The sequence below is a fragment of the Temnothorax curvispinosus genome, unplaced genomic scaffold (genome assembly GCF_003070985.1).
Source record: "Temnothorax curvispinosus isolate PA1 unplaced genomic scaffold, ASM307098v1 QBEX01017148.1, whole genome shotgun sequence".
In the NCBI taxonomy this organism is placed as follows: domain Eukaryota; kingdom Metazoa; phylum Arthropoda; class Insecta; order Hymenoptera; family Formicidae; genus Temnothorax; species Temnothorax curvispinosus.
This window is the reverse complement of record NW_020226928.1, coordinates 437,672-454,625: the sequence shown is the minus strand read 5'-3', so window position 1 is coordinate 454,625 and position 16,954 is coordinate 437,672. Positions and strand designations below refer to the sequence as shown.

Sequence of the window (16,954 nt, the reverse complement as noted above, 5' to 3'; positions counted from 1 at the left end):
TCTCTCTCTCTCTCTCTCTCTCTCTCTCTCTCTCTCTCTCTCTCTCTTCGATCGTAAATCGTGGGACAATAGAGTATGTATACCTTCAGTGAAAGGTGAGAGAGTGAGCGGTGCGCATGGCGAGATCTTTTGCCTGGTGGAACCATCGCCATTATTTGAAAGAGCTTTTAAGGCAAGCTCCCTTTTACATGATTAAGAACGTTCTTGCTTGGGCGCCTCTTACTTAGCGCAAAGTTCCTCGCGGACTTAAAGCGCTTAATCTTCTTTGCCAAATAGTAGCTCCTTGTACCGGCTGGATAATGGTGACTGCTTCATAATAACTTGGTGCCCGCTACTGCCCGGGGTTTGGTGGCGCGACTGTCCATAGCCGCGGAGTTCGTTACATCTTTTGCGCGCGTAACGACCGCATTAAATATATATTATTTAACAGTGTGATTACACTCCGCCAGGAACAAGTTTGTGGTACGCAATAATTATATCAATTATATGCCGTAATAATACATAGATGCAGGGGCTGGACAGTGTCTTTAATTAATACACAGTTACTTCCTTGCGGCTTGTATTTCCGTTCATAATACCGTCTGTACTCCGATACTCCAAATTATCCATATTACTCAGATTTCACCGATCAAATTCTGCGCATCCCGTATTACTACGCGCAGTATCTGTCCGTCATATCGATTAAATTTTGTTATGGGGAAAATACACGTATTTTGAATGCGCTCGATCTTTAGTGGGAAATGGATACGGCCGAGCGTGGGCTAACATCCAGGTTTGGACACGAATAAAATTACCGACGGACGGATTGAGATTTCTGATGGATAGATACTCCGAGCAAATTGTGTTGACCCAAGCTCGCATTAACGGGGGGACACTAATTTCGACGGTGATTGCCAATTTACATGGATACGAGGTATGCCCGACCTGCGTGGCATAATCATGTTGTAAATATACAGTAAAGACTGTCGCGTAATAGTTGATACGAACCATTAAACGGTTGCTTTTCTAATTTCTAGTAAAGAACTTCGATGGATTAATTGTTTTTCTGCATTATAAGTGACGGGGGGAAATAATTTAAAGCCAAAAGTTAAATGCGGATTTTGTTGTTTTGCTCGTACACACATCGCACGTTCTGTTACAAAATGACAATAATAACAATGAAACTAATAAAGCGAAGAAACTTGATCCGTAATTGCAAGTATTCCCCGATGTATTTCATTGATATATCCATCGATATTTTATGTAAATTATTTTCTCTCGAAATTTAAACTTTTGCCAATGACAATATAATTTCGTTCATTTCTGCCAAATCTACGTAAACTTGTTATGAAATAAAACGGAACGTTGCACGCGTTATAATTATTACGTGTAATTAATTAACCGAGAATCGTACGCTGTAATTGCTTACAACCATTCACTTCTTTCGCCGCGTAAAGTGATGATATTACTTTTCGTAATTAATTAAATTAGTAATTACAATGCGCAATAGGGCAGGGGCCGTCGTGCAATTTTGAACGAATCGGAAATTTTGATTAATTCCCGAACTTTGCCGCGACGAGGAGGTCTCATTTGTATTACACACGAGGGACGCAATCATTTATTTTGTTATCTCACATAGCATAGTTGAACCGGACTAGCGTAATTACAGAGGTAACTGTACGAAGAAATTAAATTAATTAGATCACCGACAATATGGTATTTACGAGGCACTAATAATAACTGTTACGCCCTATTCCGCTCTTTGTGCCGCTACAATTACCCATACCCTTGTGAAGTATCTGTGTGTAGCTAGTGCCTGCGTCACGCACAATAAATATATAATGATAACAACGTTTACATCTCATTTATAACTTACAAATATAACTAAATTACGAATCTCAGCTGACATCGCACCGCCGCGCCCCGTAAACACGAACGGCCTGAACGCATTTAACCCGTGTATCACAGGCGCGTGCTGCTTGCGTGTTGTAGCATATGACGTTACATTTTGACCGCGTAAACGTGAGCGACTGTTTCACGGCTTGGCGGAACGCGTGACCGAAAGTGTGGCAAAATATCTCGACGTTAATCGCGAGATAAAATTTCGCCGAAACTGTGCTTGCAGGCGGAAAAGCAAGCGTCATCGAGATACTTTATTAATGTCGCGTCGCAAATCATTGTGTACACGTACGTACATACGTATATAATATTACGCACAGAAAACGATCAATAAATAAATTTATACTATGCCGCGACTGCGACCCGATCTCGGTATAATTACAGATGAGCCGTGGCACACGATTCAAACGCGAGCCGTCCGAGTGATACCGGAGCCAGATACGTATTTCGCTCACGTATCGCGGTCTATTAGTTAATTATCCGACGCGACATAGGCTATCTTGATAGGACGCTGCGGCCGGATGCATCTCGCGCGGTACAATCTGCCGCGTAACGAGAGCCAGCAGCCAGCCCGCCTGCGTGCACGCTGCCTCGCGAAATTGCAGAATTCAACGAACGCCCGGAGCCCGGCGCTGTCAACAAACAACAAACAGGAAATTATACGATATCGGCGTGCGCGAAGGCACGCGCGAATTCGCACGCGCGATTTTAATCTAGCCTAACCACCTAGCGAACGGGACAAGAATAGTAAGTAAAATTTGATTTCGTTCAAAGTGCGCACTCTGATGACGTGCCGGTCAAATTTTGAGACAACTTTCTTCTTACCGTAAATATATAAGTCTAAATAATTACAAACCAATGTACCTTTCGGACGCATAATAATATTTTAAATTGTTAATTGTTTTTTTAGCAGATTTTTTAAATTTATTAATATTTTAATTTAATATCAAGATATTATATCAAACGGTAGAAAAGATAAAGCCCAACTATAATTTATATATATGTACATGTATTTCATATGTGCTGTTCTTGGAAAGCAGCTTTTCCGCTTATACATATTTACATCGTTATCATGCTGTCACGCTTATCATATTGTTGCAATAACGCATCGTTGTCTCGCATGGTTGACATTGTACTTTTTTAGAAGAGAGGATTGTTCGATCGCGTTGAGAAATATGCCGGAATTTCCTCTGCGTTCTCTACGATTCATAGTGACATTCTTTGATAGCGCACCACATCGATCATGAATGCATAAAAGCTCCTTGAACCGATCTCGTAATCGGACAAGGAGAAATCTTGCTATTTTTTACATTGCTAAAGCGCGGAGGGAAAGCGAATAGCTTTCCACGCTGATATGAGAATCATCGTATCAATGCGACATCGTGAAGAGCGAAAAAACTCGATCTTTTATTCAGTTTATCCCATTGCGAGAGAAACGAACGGAAATATGAAGGAATCTCGCACCACGCGTTTCATATCTGCGACGTGGGAGTAACGGGGGAGGGGCGGAGAGGGGCGGGGGGAAGGGAGGGCTGGCAAGCCGGATAATTGCGGGAGATAGACGGTAATTAAAATGTTTACCACCACGCTAAAGACGGCAGCGAGCTCCATTTTATCCTTTACGAACGTTACGGCCGATTGAAATTAAGAGCTGAATTAGCATTCGTGAAGTGAATTCGATGACTTTATTCCCTCGTGAAGCGTAATATAATAATTCGAGACCTTTCGTCTTCGAGAGCGCTATCGAGATATATGGTACGTATATATTCGCAGGCAGTAATATTTTAAATTGCCGGAACTCTTTCAATTTACGTTTGTGCTACACATACAAGCAATCAGCATAAAAACTCAGCTGCGCCGTTACCAGAGGCTCGCGCGTTTCTCCGTTCCCTCCAACTCACGTCGCCCAGGTATTTCCATTCATTTGCTCCAATTTTTTTCATCACCCTAAGTACCGAGTTACATTAACTCACTTGTGCTAATTAAAATCAATATTGCGAAGTTTCATATTAAACAATCGGCGCGAAACAGCCGTTTCATCGTAAGGTCGAAAAAGTTTCTGTTCCTGCTGCTGCGGGGTCGTGCTCGGAGAGAGATCTACGGTAGAAATAGCGCGCGAACGAACGAGCAATCGATTCTCAAACTTCTTCCCACCAGAAGCGGAAAGAAACGAATCAAGACGGCGCTCTTCTTACTTCTCTGCCAGTCGGCGACTCGAGGAGCTTTCGGAAATTATTCAGCCTTCTCTTTCACCCGTTTCTCTCTGTTCTCTCTCTCTCTCTCTCCCTATCTCTCTCTATCTCTCTTCTCGGCGGTCCCTCTCGTGCCTGCTCGGTGCCGGGAAGCGTACCGTATTAACATAAAGCGGATTCAATATCTGCGGATAAGAACTTAATTTAAATCCCCAGAATATCTTAAGGGATACAATATCGGATCACTCGGCGAGAAGGGCGAGACTAGACGATGTCTCCGCGCGGTCCGTCCACCGTCACTCGCTCCTCCTTCGGACTCCTCGAAGGATACCTGATATGGATGTAAATCAAGTTACCTCGTTAGGTCATTGTCGCTGAATTGGATTTGTCGCGGGAGCTGACTCGTGATTAGCTGTGGCGTTTGCCGAGCGGAATGCGCGCAGCTAGCTATAACCTTACAGAAACGTCTCTGCGAACCCAGCGCGATGCATTCCAGCGCTCTCGGACGCCGGACGACAGGGGATTACGGCCACCGACATTATTATTTTGCTTAAAACGCGCGGCTAACAAGCGTACGGACGCGTCCTTGCCCGCTCGCAAGCTTATCTCTAAACAAAGCGTACCGTAAAAAGGTTGATATTTTATCAAACGCGTTTACGCGCCGGGTACCGGGTACCCCGTAGTGTCGTATTTTTGCTGCTGCAACTGTAAGGAAAAACGGAGGTTTTTGAAATAAAATATCGTGCCGGTTTTTATTGACCTGATGGTGGCAGGGATTTCAAATTAGTCCGCAAATTGCGTTTACTTCGGGAATCGATGCAATCGTAGCGGCGCACGTAGACCGTTACTCTATAACAGTCCAGATAAGAACAAGTGATACCTTACGGCGGTCACTGAATAATCGCGAAAATATACTGTATTATCCTTGCCAAATAATTCAGGGATGAACACGCTGAAATCGAGGCACGGAGATTCAACGTATCATAAATACACAGGAGCCTACAGCGTTATAAACAGTGCAGCTGGCATCGATAAGAGAACGCAGATAACAATAGATATGAGTAATCGAGGCTCGAAGCAAAATACGTCGGGGCAAAGCTACGCCAATCGAATGATCTCGCAATAAGAATCACTTACTGTATTTGATTTGATTCTTTATTAAATAGAATGTATTGTTTAAAAAATAATTGAAATTGCAAACCAGTTATCGGAGTTCTCGATCGTTAACTAAACGTTATTTTAAATATATCTTTCACAGAAATCAATTTAAACAAATTTCTATTTTTGTAGCTTTATTTATATCAACTACTAGAAAAAAAGAGCTACCTTGCAAATAATATTGATGAGTATGTTCTAGTTTGTCAAAAATTAATTAAAAATTGTTGAAAAAAACTGGTTAAATTATTTTAAAAATCCCGGTAACTTTAGACTTCTTTTACGAATTACAATTAGAACGCATATCTTTTTAAGGGGGAGAATATTGTTATGATTAAAGATTCTAGGTTAACGATCGTCATCAAAGCTCGATCTGCCAACTCGGCTGTTTATATTGTTCCCAATGTTCCCAATATTCAATTACAAGGTTGAACTTCCGTACGAGAAGTTAACGAAAGTTTTAATAGTTTGTAATGCCGACGAGGGTTTCAAGTCAAAGATCAGACGTGGTCGGCAATCGAGTTTTCGGTTAGCGACATGGTTGTATGCGTTGGCGCGTCACCGAATATTGCCCATCTCATGTTTGCCGCGAGAACAAAAAACTTTAATCGGCGTGGCCGACCGATCGATATTCTATTCGTCGCTGATAAAATAATTTCAATTTCGCTCGAGTAGAAAACGCGCGAATGCGATTGCGCGCACAACCCGTAAATTAAACATTGTCGTACAATTTCCTGATACTTGTTCGCGCGTGCATTACCATTAACGCACGGGAATCATCCCCTTTTTTTTGCGCGCGAAACTAACTCACAAACTTGTTATCTAAATCGTTGATTGTCCTCGCGGTTATAACTGCCGAAGTTTGCGCGCTCATTGAGTGATACAATCGCGTAACGATCGTGATCGTTACAAGTCGTACACAAGTTCTACATTGTTTGGACCACGCGAATAGTCACTTGTGTGTACCGACAATTGCAGCTTCTCCATATAATTTCGGCCGTGACTGGAATCACGTAGCTCGGAACGCTCCCAACAGCGAAACGTTTTAATTGCGTAGAGGGAGAAATAGCCCGCGAGTACAGTAGTAACCGGGTTGAAAGGTCGCAACACCCGCGTGACGTACAATGAAAATGGATGCACAGCGGAATTTCCATAGTAGCTAATCCATCATAATTTGTATGATTCGAATGAACCATCATCTCGCCCGACAGTTAATTACATGTACACAAACACATCAACAGAAATTTCTTAATGTAATTTTGTTTTTGCACTTGTGACGCTTATTAAAAATGAGATCGCCCTCGGGCTTGAGAAAATATGCAAATGCATTTACTTTCCTGGGGAGACGGAAGATCTTTAAGTCTTGCAAATTGAATCGGACCGGCTCAGTGGTCACAGTCTGTCACGAGTCAGACATGGCGGATAATGGAGTGCCACAGCTACTGTCAGTCCGCGTTTCAAGACCGCATTCACCGATCTTACCCGGCAATGCCGGTATAAATAGCATTCATCATCAGACTTTCCGATACTTATTAAGTATTGAATTTGCCGTTGCGGAGCTGCGGAAAGTCTGCCATTGCGAATTGCGATGCAATGCTCAATCGACAATAATAGTGGGAGAAAAAGACGTGCACACAGCGGGAAAAATCTCGAACGCGTGCAAGAGAGGGAGAGGGAGGAACGGAGCGCGATCGGCTTGGAGACCGTGGCTTTGATAGACGCTACGAGAACGGTGAGGAAGAAAGCGTCGAAGTTCGGAAGACGAGTGGGAAAGGAGGAAAGAGCGTATATACGTACGAGGGAAATAGTGGAGATTCCGCGGTTTTCGAGTATGCGGGCGAGAAACGAAAGAGAAAATAAGGATAAAAAGGGAGCGAATTATTGGTCGACATGGAGAAAAACGAAGGACGCTGCAGGGGCGATGAAGCGGAGGGGGGAAATGATAGGAAGGCAGACAGCTGCGGAGAGACCGAGAGGACGAAAATAACGATGAAGAGAGAGAGAGGGAGAGAGAGAGAGGCGAAAGGAGAGGACGAGATAGAAGAAGAAGAAGAAGAGACGAGAGAGGAGATAGGAAGGACGGAGGGAATGAGGAAGAGAGAAGGAAGAGGAAGATGAGAGAAACGACGCTAGGGCGAAGGGGTACAGCTGGGTTGCTGCACGAGTAACGAAGAGAGGGAATCGATGTGAGTGTGAGACACTGGTGGGGAAGCACCAATCAATAGACGCGCGGCGGCGCTCCACCTGTCAACGCGCGCGGAGATAAACACAGGTACCTTTAAAACGATGTCTAAAGGCACCGGTGTATCAGGTGCACGATGCATCAGTGCGTACGCCTACGCATTACAATAGAGAGAGAGACATTGTCGGGATAATCGAGAACACCGGAATTCTGGCCTTTTATTATCCCGACTCTGCGCCTCGTCGTCGTACGCCATTCGCTGACGGAGATAAACGGAAGTACCTATCCGTAGTATTATACGGCTAGGGTTACATATACCCGCCGGACTTATATCGCCGCAGACGTCGGCGTCGTCCCGGTCCCCGCGTGTGTAAGAACACCTGGAATATTTGAACGGAGCCTTTTTGCCCGGTATGCATTAACGCGCGCGTCCATAGAAGAGAACTAATAGCCCCCATATTTTGCATATAAAGCGATCTCGTCGGGGAAATCGAGTTTTAGCGGTCGGTATTCCGGTTTTACAGCAAACGGCAATATTCATCGTTTAATTATACGGTTGCGATCTAAATTAATCCGCCAGCTCTCGTCGGCCGGTAATAAGAATACTCTGCTGGCTGTAATAAGCGCGCTCTCCACGCCAGTGATTTACCGCCCAAGTTTTGTACGTCGTATTTAAGCGAAAGCCAATATATTCGCCGAGTTTCCTAAGACGCATCATAAATACCTATATCACAGTGTGATATAGGTTTATCGGTAAAACTCGTCAAATATCCATGTTGCCGACGAGTTTAACAAGAGAGTGCATCTTTAATCTAAAAGTTGAACATTACTTGGATATTATTCTTTTCAATTTATAAACAACAACAGCAATAGCATTGTGTATCAATTATTACTCATCTGTACTAGATTTGCGAAATACTTGAATTGTAGCATAAATATAACACTATACGTGTATTTCATTGCGATTATTTCGTATTCGGCAAAATTTTTGCTGCGCGAGAATTTCCACCGCTTTTGACACAGTAAACGAAGAGCGGGTTAATTAATATTAGCTTAATGCAATGTTGGCGGCAATGCGGCTTTGCGAATTTTATTGTAATTACAATCTAGTTACGAGGGATGTATTTTCGCTGACGCCGATTTTTGTCTTGATTAGCGGAACGGCCGGGCCGGCTCGCGATGTAAAACAATTTTAATATCGACGAAGATATTCAGCAAATATCGGTGCGCGGCGAGAGGACGTGTTGGTGTGCGTGTGGTGGGAAGCGGGAGGACGTACGGGGGGAAACGAGCGAAAGAGCGTATTAAACACAGCACGAATTCCTGCTCGTCCCCTGGCTTTCCCACTCCTTCTCGTTCTTTCAAGTATTTTAATCAAATGATATTAGCGAGACGCCCGATATCACGCTGACCATATCACGCGCGATGAACGTCTTTCGGTTTAATCTTAATCTCTGTCTCGCTCAAACAGCATGAAACCGCTTCAAAGGCGTTAATCGCCTACAATGTATGCTAATTATTAAGCGCACGTGTGCAATAATAATCTCCTTTTATCGCCGTCCGATAATTTCGTGCGCGACGATTTAAATATTCGTCGGATATTCAAGGGACAAGAAATTCCGTTAGAGGTAAACCGCGAATTAAGGGTAGCTAGAAGCAAATTATAAGCGGTTCTGGGATATCAATTACGTGAAATTAGCGACGCTATTGTGGTATAATCGTGCTGTGTCGTCCGAATTACAATAGGATTCTTTCTGCGGCGGTTTCCCGTGTGTAGCGAGAGCATAATGGCTCAGATTGCCGCGCGCGCGGTATCTCCGTCCGTGGATTTCTGTACGTTCAGCGAGATAATAAAATTATGCGCCTCGTAAAACGACGGCCCGCCTGCGTGTGTCTTGACACGTGCACGATCGTTTAAAACATTCACAAGATTATACACGGATTCAACGAAATATACGAAAGCCGGGGCGTTTTATGCGCGAGATCAATATTTAATATTTGATAGCAACAATTTTTTATTGAAATACTATATTGTATCGGTGTCAGAAAGAACGATTAATAAAAGATATGAAGTAACATTCGTTCAGCTTTGGCGAATATTATATCCGCCGTCTCTTTATCATTTTATTGTACGCGTATAGAGTATTTTTCAAACCTGATCCACAAAGCGTAAATAGAATAAGCTGATTATTAATATTAATAATTTACGGCTATTGTAAACTACTTTATAGTTATATTTTGACACAATCATGGGTACAAAGGACAAAGAACAAAAACATTTATCGTTTATCGTTTGCATGTTTAACAGTGTAATTTTGATGGGGGAGAATAATTCTTTATCCAGCGCATTGTTCGCCATGTACAATGCCGAAGAGTTAATAACTGCACGGATTATACGCGTAAAGCAATATCTCTCTGTGTTCGCCTGTAAAGTATGAAATAACGTCGCGCGACGTTGCGGCATGATATCCTGTCCACTTTCAGTTTACTACGTCGGCCAGGATCCCGGGCGGATAGTAATACTACTTTGTTTCGAACTTGCCACCGATATTTCACGAGGCGCGGCGCGAAAACTGCGAAATTAGATGCTCTCATAAAAGCAAAGAAAAATCCACGTGTGACGGGCATACAGCAGGCAGGCAGGCAAGGCAGGCAGACAGGCGAGGCAGGAAGCGGAAAGAAATGAAAGGGGAAAAGGTGCGCTATAATATCGTGTAACACAACAGGAGCGTATCTTATTCGCCGCGTGAAAAGTTCTCTCATTGCTCGGACGAAGGGGGGAGGGGGGGGGAACAGAGCTCCCGGGCACAGCGACGTTCGGCGTTACAACTTTTGAAAGTCGTAACGAAAATTATTTCGATACAAGTTTGTCAATTCGTACGATTGCCCGTTCTTCGTCTCGCGCTCTCGCTCTCTTTCTGCATTCGCAACTAACTTGGAGAAGTATATACATTTTATAGACGAAAATCCGCGGGACGAGCTTTTCCCCGAGCTAGATATTAATGGTAACGCCGGATGCTCGGAATAACGAAGACACAAAGTGCAGTATTCAGCGCTGACAGTTACTCGATTATACGACGCATACCGTGTTAGCGTATCATCGATCACTTCATCGACAGCAGCATCTGGAATATGCGATACATTTGACGTGAAATAAATAGCTTGATAAATGCGTGTAGCCATATTATTTCTACAGTGACGACGTCAATATTTTCACCAGGGGGTATCGCAAACATTTCCACAGGGGCTCTGACTTCGTGTCTGACTCGGTTATCTGTACACGTAACACAATCGTGCCAAGCCTTATTAACTTCGAGAAATAGACTCGGCGGGTTATCGGGCACATGTAGCTTGGTTTACGGTAAATTACATGACGAGCGATAGCATTAATATTGGTACGTATTACCAACTATTAACGCCGAATGGATTGGTGTAATTACACGGCCGCCTCGTATGCAGACGCTGCCTGAGCAGACGCCGGCTTGTATCACTGCGCGTCGTATGTGAGCCAGTAGTAAACGGAGCGCCACACATCAGACATCCGATACAGGGTGTCGCGTCGGATTATCACATCCGATTTCACGACGGGCGGGATAATCGCGTTTCCGCGCGACATTTATTAAACTCGCGAATTCCGTTTCCTAAAATCTAATACCTAACTAATAACTCAGATTTAATGCGAATATTTATACTTTGCAATAAATTTTTCCTAATTTTTATCTTACCCACTTGAGATACTATTCTTCAACAAATAAAGTAACCTTTGATAATATTAAATTTTCTTTATTTATTCTTGCATATATACATACATGTGCATGGTATTTAATTAATTTCGTTGTATCTTCTATTTACAGGTGCCATTTTCGAGCAAGGCACCGACGAGGTACAATCCGCCTTCAAGTTCGCGATGATGAACCACAACCAGAACATTACGATTCGCAAGTTTGAACTGCTAGCCTTCGTGGATGTAATTAATACCGCGGATGCCTACAAGCTGTCCCGCCTCAGTGAGTACAGACATATACTTTTTCTGTATGAAATTGTTATTTATCTCACGTATCACATACTGCGTGCAGCATTCTTCTTCGAGAATTGTAAATACCCACACGTCGACGGCATACTCGACGGAAAAAGAAAAACTGAATCGTAGACGTTCACAGAGGCCGTTAAATATTTCATAGACATCTTCAAATGTCGATCGCGCGTTGCCTCGTACGACCCGCTAGTCGACTCGAAATCGAGTGAACCCGAATTCCATCGCGAATATTCCTCCGGATTGTACCGACAATTTTTCATGACTACATTTAAAGTGTCTGAAACGTCCGTAGGAACATAGCGCGCGGAATTTCGTTTCTGTCTCCCGAGGGTGGAAATCGATTTCGCGCGTTTTGTTCGCGATATCTGTACCGGTGTCAGGCACGGTGACTTATCAACAATGCTGAGGCGCGTACGTACCGGAAGCGCGACATCTCCGCGCCATTGAATGCACCGCAGCGGCCCGTGTCGGATATGAAATAAGTAACGTTTCGTTTCTATAGCGTCGCAGATACTTATCTCGCTGCCTAGAAGGCGAAACCCTTCCATTTCCTATCGCGCTATGAGGCACGCGCGCGGACGATAGAAGAGAACACCATTTTCTTGCACCGGCACATCCTTGGCTTCTAAGAAATAAGCGCTAGAAGCAGACAAAGGTCGATCGATTAACACCGATATAGTTTCGTGATTGCGGAAGTGATTTACGTCAATCGAAAATACTACTTCTTTTTCGCGATCTCTCCTAAAAGATGCGCCAAAGTTTCCAAGATAAACCGATTACCCGTGAGATCTCTTTCGATAATTCCGATAGAAATTTTGCGGGATCTGTGATTTAGCCCGGATTTGTCGATTATCGAATCGCAATTTCGTGATTAAACTCCATTCAATCATGCGATTAAGTTAGCGGAATTGTCTCATTGTTATGTTACTACGTGATTCGACATTCGCTTTGGTTTCAATGGTGCCACCCAGCACTCAATGGTGTGAGAAGTTCCGGAATTATCCAAAGAGCCATTACATGTCACTTATCCTGATTTACACCGGAGCGGCAGGCGTGGAATTTTCACGATAACAATTATCATACTTATAATGAAGATATAACGTACATTTTTCTTGACAGCAACGTTGCGGAATACTTAAGTTTATCTTTTTTTTCGCTCAACATACTATTATCATCTAATTGTTTACATCAACCGAGAAATAATCATCACAGTGTAATACAAATGAAACATAATAATTTATACATAATTTTTAAAAAGTGAACACATCTTATTTTCTTGATACCTCTTTCATTGATTACGTATCGTATTTTGTTTTTGCTACAAATTGATGTTTGTCTCCGCATTATCAACAATTTTTTCTCTCCGGAATTCATAGGCTGCGTTCGAAAACTTCACTCGGGTGCACACCAACGTCGTTCTGTCCTTGTTCAACTTTTAGTGAATAACAAAGATAGAACGACGCGGTGTGCATCCGAGTAAAGTTTTTGAACGCAGCTATAGTAGTTTCTCGCTTTGTCGCCTGTCGCATACATTCGAAATTTGAAAGAGCTGATCGACCGGCTTACCCGTGAAACCGTTTGACGGCTTTCAACCAAGGAACGTCAGTCCAATCGAGCTACATCGGTCTCTGGCTTTGAAGTCGACCGGAATCGTTCTAAACCGTAAACGGATAGAAGGACAAAGGGCACTCGGGTGCCAAAGATATCGGTGTCTCCTATCATTGACGAAATCGCAGTTATTGCGCCGTACTACAAAGAGATTTCACAATCGTGAGATGACGCGTTCAAATTTCATCCAAGACCAGCATGTATTTATTCTCTGATTATGAACAGATAGATAAACTATAAACTATAATTTACTAATAATTGCTCTATGTTGACTTATAATTATTCGTTCTAGATCTAGATTTAGAAGTAGATTAGAATAGTATCTTTAATCGCGTGTCGTGAATTATTCAATTTATGTAAGCTGAGATTGCAGTAAATGAGCTTTATTATATAGTTTTGCATTTACAATAATAATTCGAGCAGAATTAATTTGTACAAATTCTTCGGGTATGTTTACGATAGCTTATGATGTAAAATGTTGGTGAAGCGTTGCGATTCTATTAACCCAAGAATTCGTGAGCAGAATTCTCGCCGAGAAGCTGGTTGATCGTGGATTCGTCGCGGCAATGCGAGTATTTGGGCCAAGTCCAAGGGACAGGGAGGCCGTGTTAACGGCTTAGCAAAGCTCCGTTAATTGTATTAACGTTGGTCGGTTCACTCGGATGAAGACCCTGTTATAATCCCACAGCTTTCTGCCCGGCAAATCTATTGCCGCGTTGCGCTTCGCTTAATGTTTTGGTCCACTAAAGCGATATAAGCTGTTGGCAAACTAACGAAGAAAGAGTTTAGTCTCACCATTTTTCTCGGGGTCTAATAACGTTGTCGGTATTAATAGAGAGTCATATCTCCGTGGTCGTTCGAAAATAGTAAAATCACGAAAATTTAATACGTTAATAAATACATTAATTATACGTAAACAGTAAAATCCCAAAAATTTGAATACATTAATTACGTAATAACATCTATAAAATAATGATATAATAATTAGATTACAGAAATTTAGGATTAATATATCGAAAATTTCTCCGATAGAATCCATGTGCGGGCAACCAAAGAGATTTTACATTTCATACATTCGGTATTTCACTAGATGAATCGGTGGGTTATTAATTATCCATTACGTGTGCGGTTACTGAATAGCAAATGTCATTGTAGAATAGAAGAAGATGAAAAGAGCTCTCTCGCGATGAGAAAAAGAGAAACAATTTATCATGTAGTATCATCGTAAAAGAGACCTCTCCCATTTTTGCCTTTTTCATAACATTTATTCAATTTTAAACAGATACAGACGGAGGGTATAGCTTTGCCTAGGAAATAACAGACAGCGAAAATCATTATGGAACTGGACCGTCTCTCCTTTTACCACGCGCCAGGCACATGTATTTTCATTTCAATACACTTCATTCATATTCGTCGAGCATTACGTATGAAGTCCGATAAAATGGAAAGGCGTCGAATAAAAGCAGGCACCAGTCAGAAAGACGGAATATTCCTGTTCCATATAAAATCGCTTTTTAACCGTCAATACAAACACTGTGACACGGGGACATTAATGATTTCTTATTGTACGTAACGGGAACGGGTACGAATATATCAAACAAACTGGGACGAATGCGCGGGGTCAAATCTAAAATATGGAAGGAAGAATATATCGTTAAATAAATCTGCTCCTTAATATTTTTCAATAACGTTCCCGCCGACGTTAGCGCGCGGAAGTCGGTTTCTAACGGGTTTTCGGGAAGGGTCTCGCTATCGAGGGAACCGAAAATTATTGCGGGCATGAGGACGGCGGCGACGAAACGCGGGGGGGGAGAAGTTTTTTCCGTTGAGAAATCACACGGTAGAACCGAGAATCCTGAGGGAGAGAATTTTCGCGGTGGCGTGGTACGCTCGTCTTAGCGGAACGTAATAGCCATCTATCAACTTTCGGTGCATATCGTATAATATCCTGCAAGATCCTTTGGCCTGCGGGGGCGGGAAGATGGAGAGAGAGAGAGAGAGGAGAGGGAATAACCTTCCCGCCACCCGCGTCCTCATTCTCTCGCCACGGCTAGAGAGGGATGAACGTATACGGGGCGCCAGCGAGCCAACCAGCCAGCCAGGGCCGGCATAAATCTGCCGAGGGCTCCCGAGGGTATTTCCCGCCTTTTTTCCCTATATACCCTTCCGCGCACACCTCGCTCGCCTTTGCCTCCTATTCCGTGCTTTCGCGCCCTTCTTCTCGCATCCTGAACCAGACGCGAGATGAATCCCAGGGTTCTATTCCCGCGTGGTTTATTCCGGGGCAAACACCGTCCCGTCGTCGACGAGGTGGGCGAAAGTCGACGACGATTACAAATTTACAGTTTACATTTATGAGCTACATACCAGTGCCGCGTTGATTTACGTCATGTTGATTTAGGCGTTGATAGAGTAATTATGAAGTATTCGTCTACGTTGAATTAGATTTTATCTTATAACATTTGTTCATGTTCTAAAATTAGTATTCCAACTGTTAATAATCAAGTTTGGGGTATACGTAGGACATTATCCTTCAGAATACAATTTTGTGTTACGAAATCTGTTGTTATCACGAGGTTTGTACCTACATGTGTAACATACGTCTATTTCAGTGTTTGCTATTCAATACCGCGTAAAATGTAGATGTGGAATAATAATCAGCTATATATATGTATTGCGAGATAGTGATCTCGATGAATCGATGTATAACATATCGATCTCTCATTACATTGAATTTGTAATCATTACACTAAACATACAAACCTATGTTAGCTAAGCTCATAATTATGTTTGAGGTAAATTAGATATGTCTGATTAAATCCGTAAAACAATCATTCATTGAATTGCATTCTTGATCTGATTACATTTACGCCCTATTGTTATCTCAAACATATTTTATAAGTCTTAATACACTAAAAAGGTGAAAAATTAAAACAAGTATATGTTGCGATTTTCTTAATAATATACAAGGTCAGAGTCTGATAAAATATTTACCACGTTTTTCTCGAAAACCATTATCAAAATTGTAGAGATACGTACTTTGATGATTAACTTTTGAGTATCCGCTTTTCACGCAAACAATAAACATTTTTTTTTTTATGGAAAGGGGTACTTTTTAGGCACTCCATCGATAGTAGGTACTAATAATGAGCTTAATAACTTTTGTATCAGAAAATCTTTTGAAAATTTAACTATATACATTGTCGGGATATTAACAAAATTATAAGTCAGAATAAAAATTAAAACCTTGAAAATTGAAAGTTTTCTTTTAGCGTGACACCGAAAATATTTTTGATCTTTTTATCGTAAACCAGATACAAGACAAATTCACACGATCATGTACCCGCATAGCAACTCCGAATGCAAACATTGATTCGCACGAACATGAGTGATGAGAACGAAAGATAACGATGGTTACAATGTTTACACGTTCACTAACGCAAACACAAGTCATGTATTATTATTCTAATTAAAATGTAATTTAAATAATTGCTACAATAAATATTTATCTGTTACATAAGAAATAAAACTATATTTAATCAACTTTACATTACTCCGCAAGTATTTTTTAATTATCATAAAACTGCAGTTAAAAAGAATCTTTTATTATTGATAAATAATCTGGTATAATCATACGCACAAAGCATGATTTATGAAGACCTTTATTAATCCAATTAATTTTTAAACTTTTACTGCTACATTATTAACATTAGTAATAATATAAGAGTCCCCGCTTTTTTTACATTTTTATAAATGTAATTAGCACATTAATATATAAAATTATTGTGTAACACATTAGCACATTAATATTTTGCAATCAGCACATTAATATATAAAATTCTTGTGTTACACAATTCAATTAATTTTTAAACTTTTATTGCTACATTATTAAAGCCATTGTAG

At 41.7% G+C, this 16,954-nt stretch overlaps 1 protein-coding gene across 4 annotated transcripts in view; it reads left to right on the top strand.

Moving 5' to 3' along the window:
- Window positions 1–16,954, top strand: part of LOC112467320 (glutamate receptor 1-like) — a 218,591-nt gene that overhangs the window by 106,800 nt on the left and 94,837 nt on the right. For all 4 annotated transcript variants that reach the window (XM_025035901.1, XM_025035900.1, XM_025035902.1 and 1 more), the window contains exon 2: window positions 11,262–11,414. In XM_025035901.1, coding sequence (XP_024891669.1) covers window positions 11,262–11,414 — 153 coding nt within the window. The remainder of the gene's footprint in view (window positions 1–11,261; window positions 11,415–16,954) is intronic.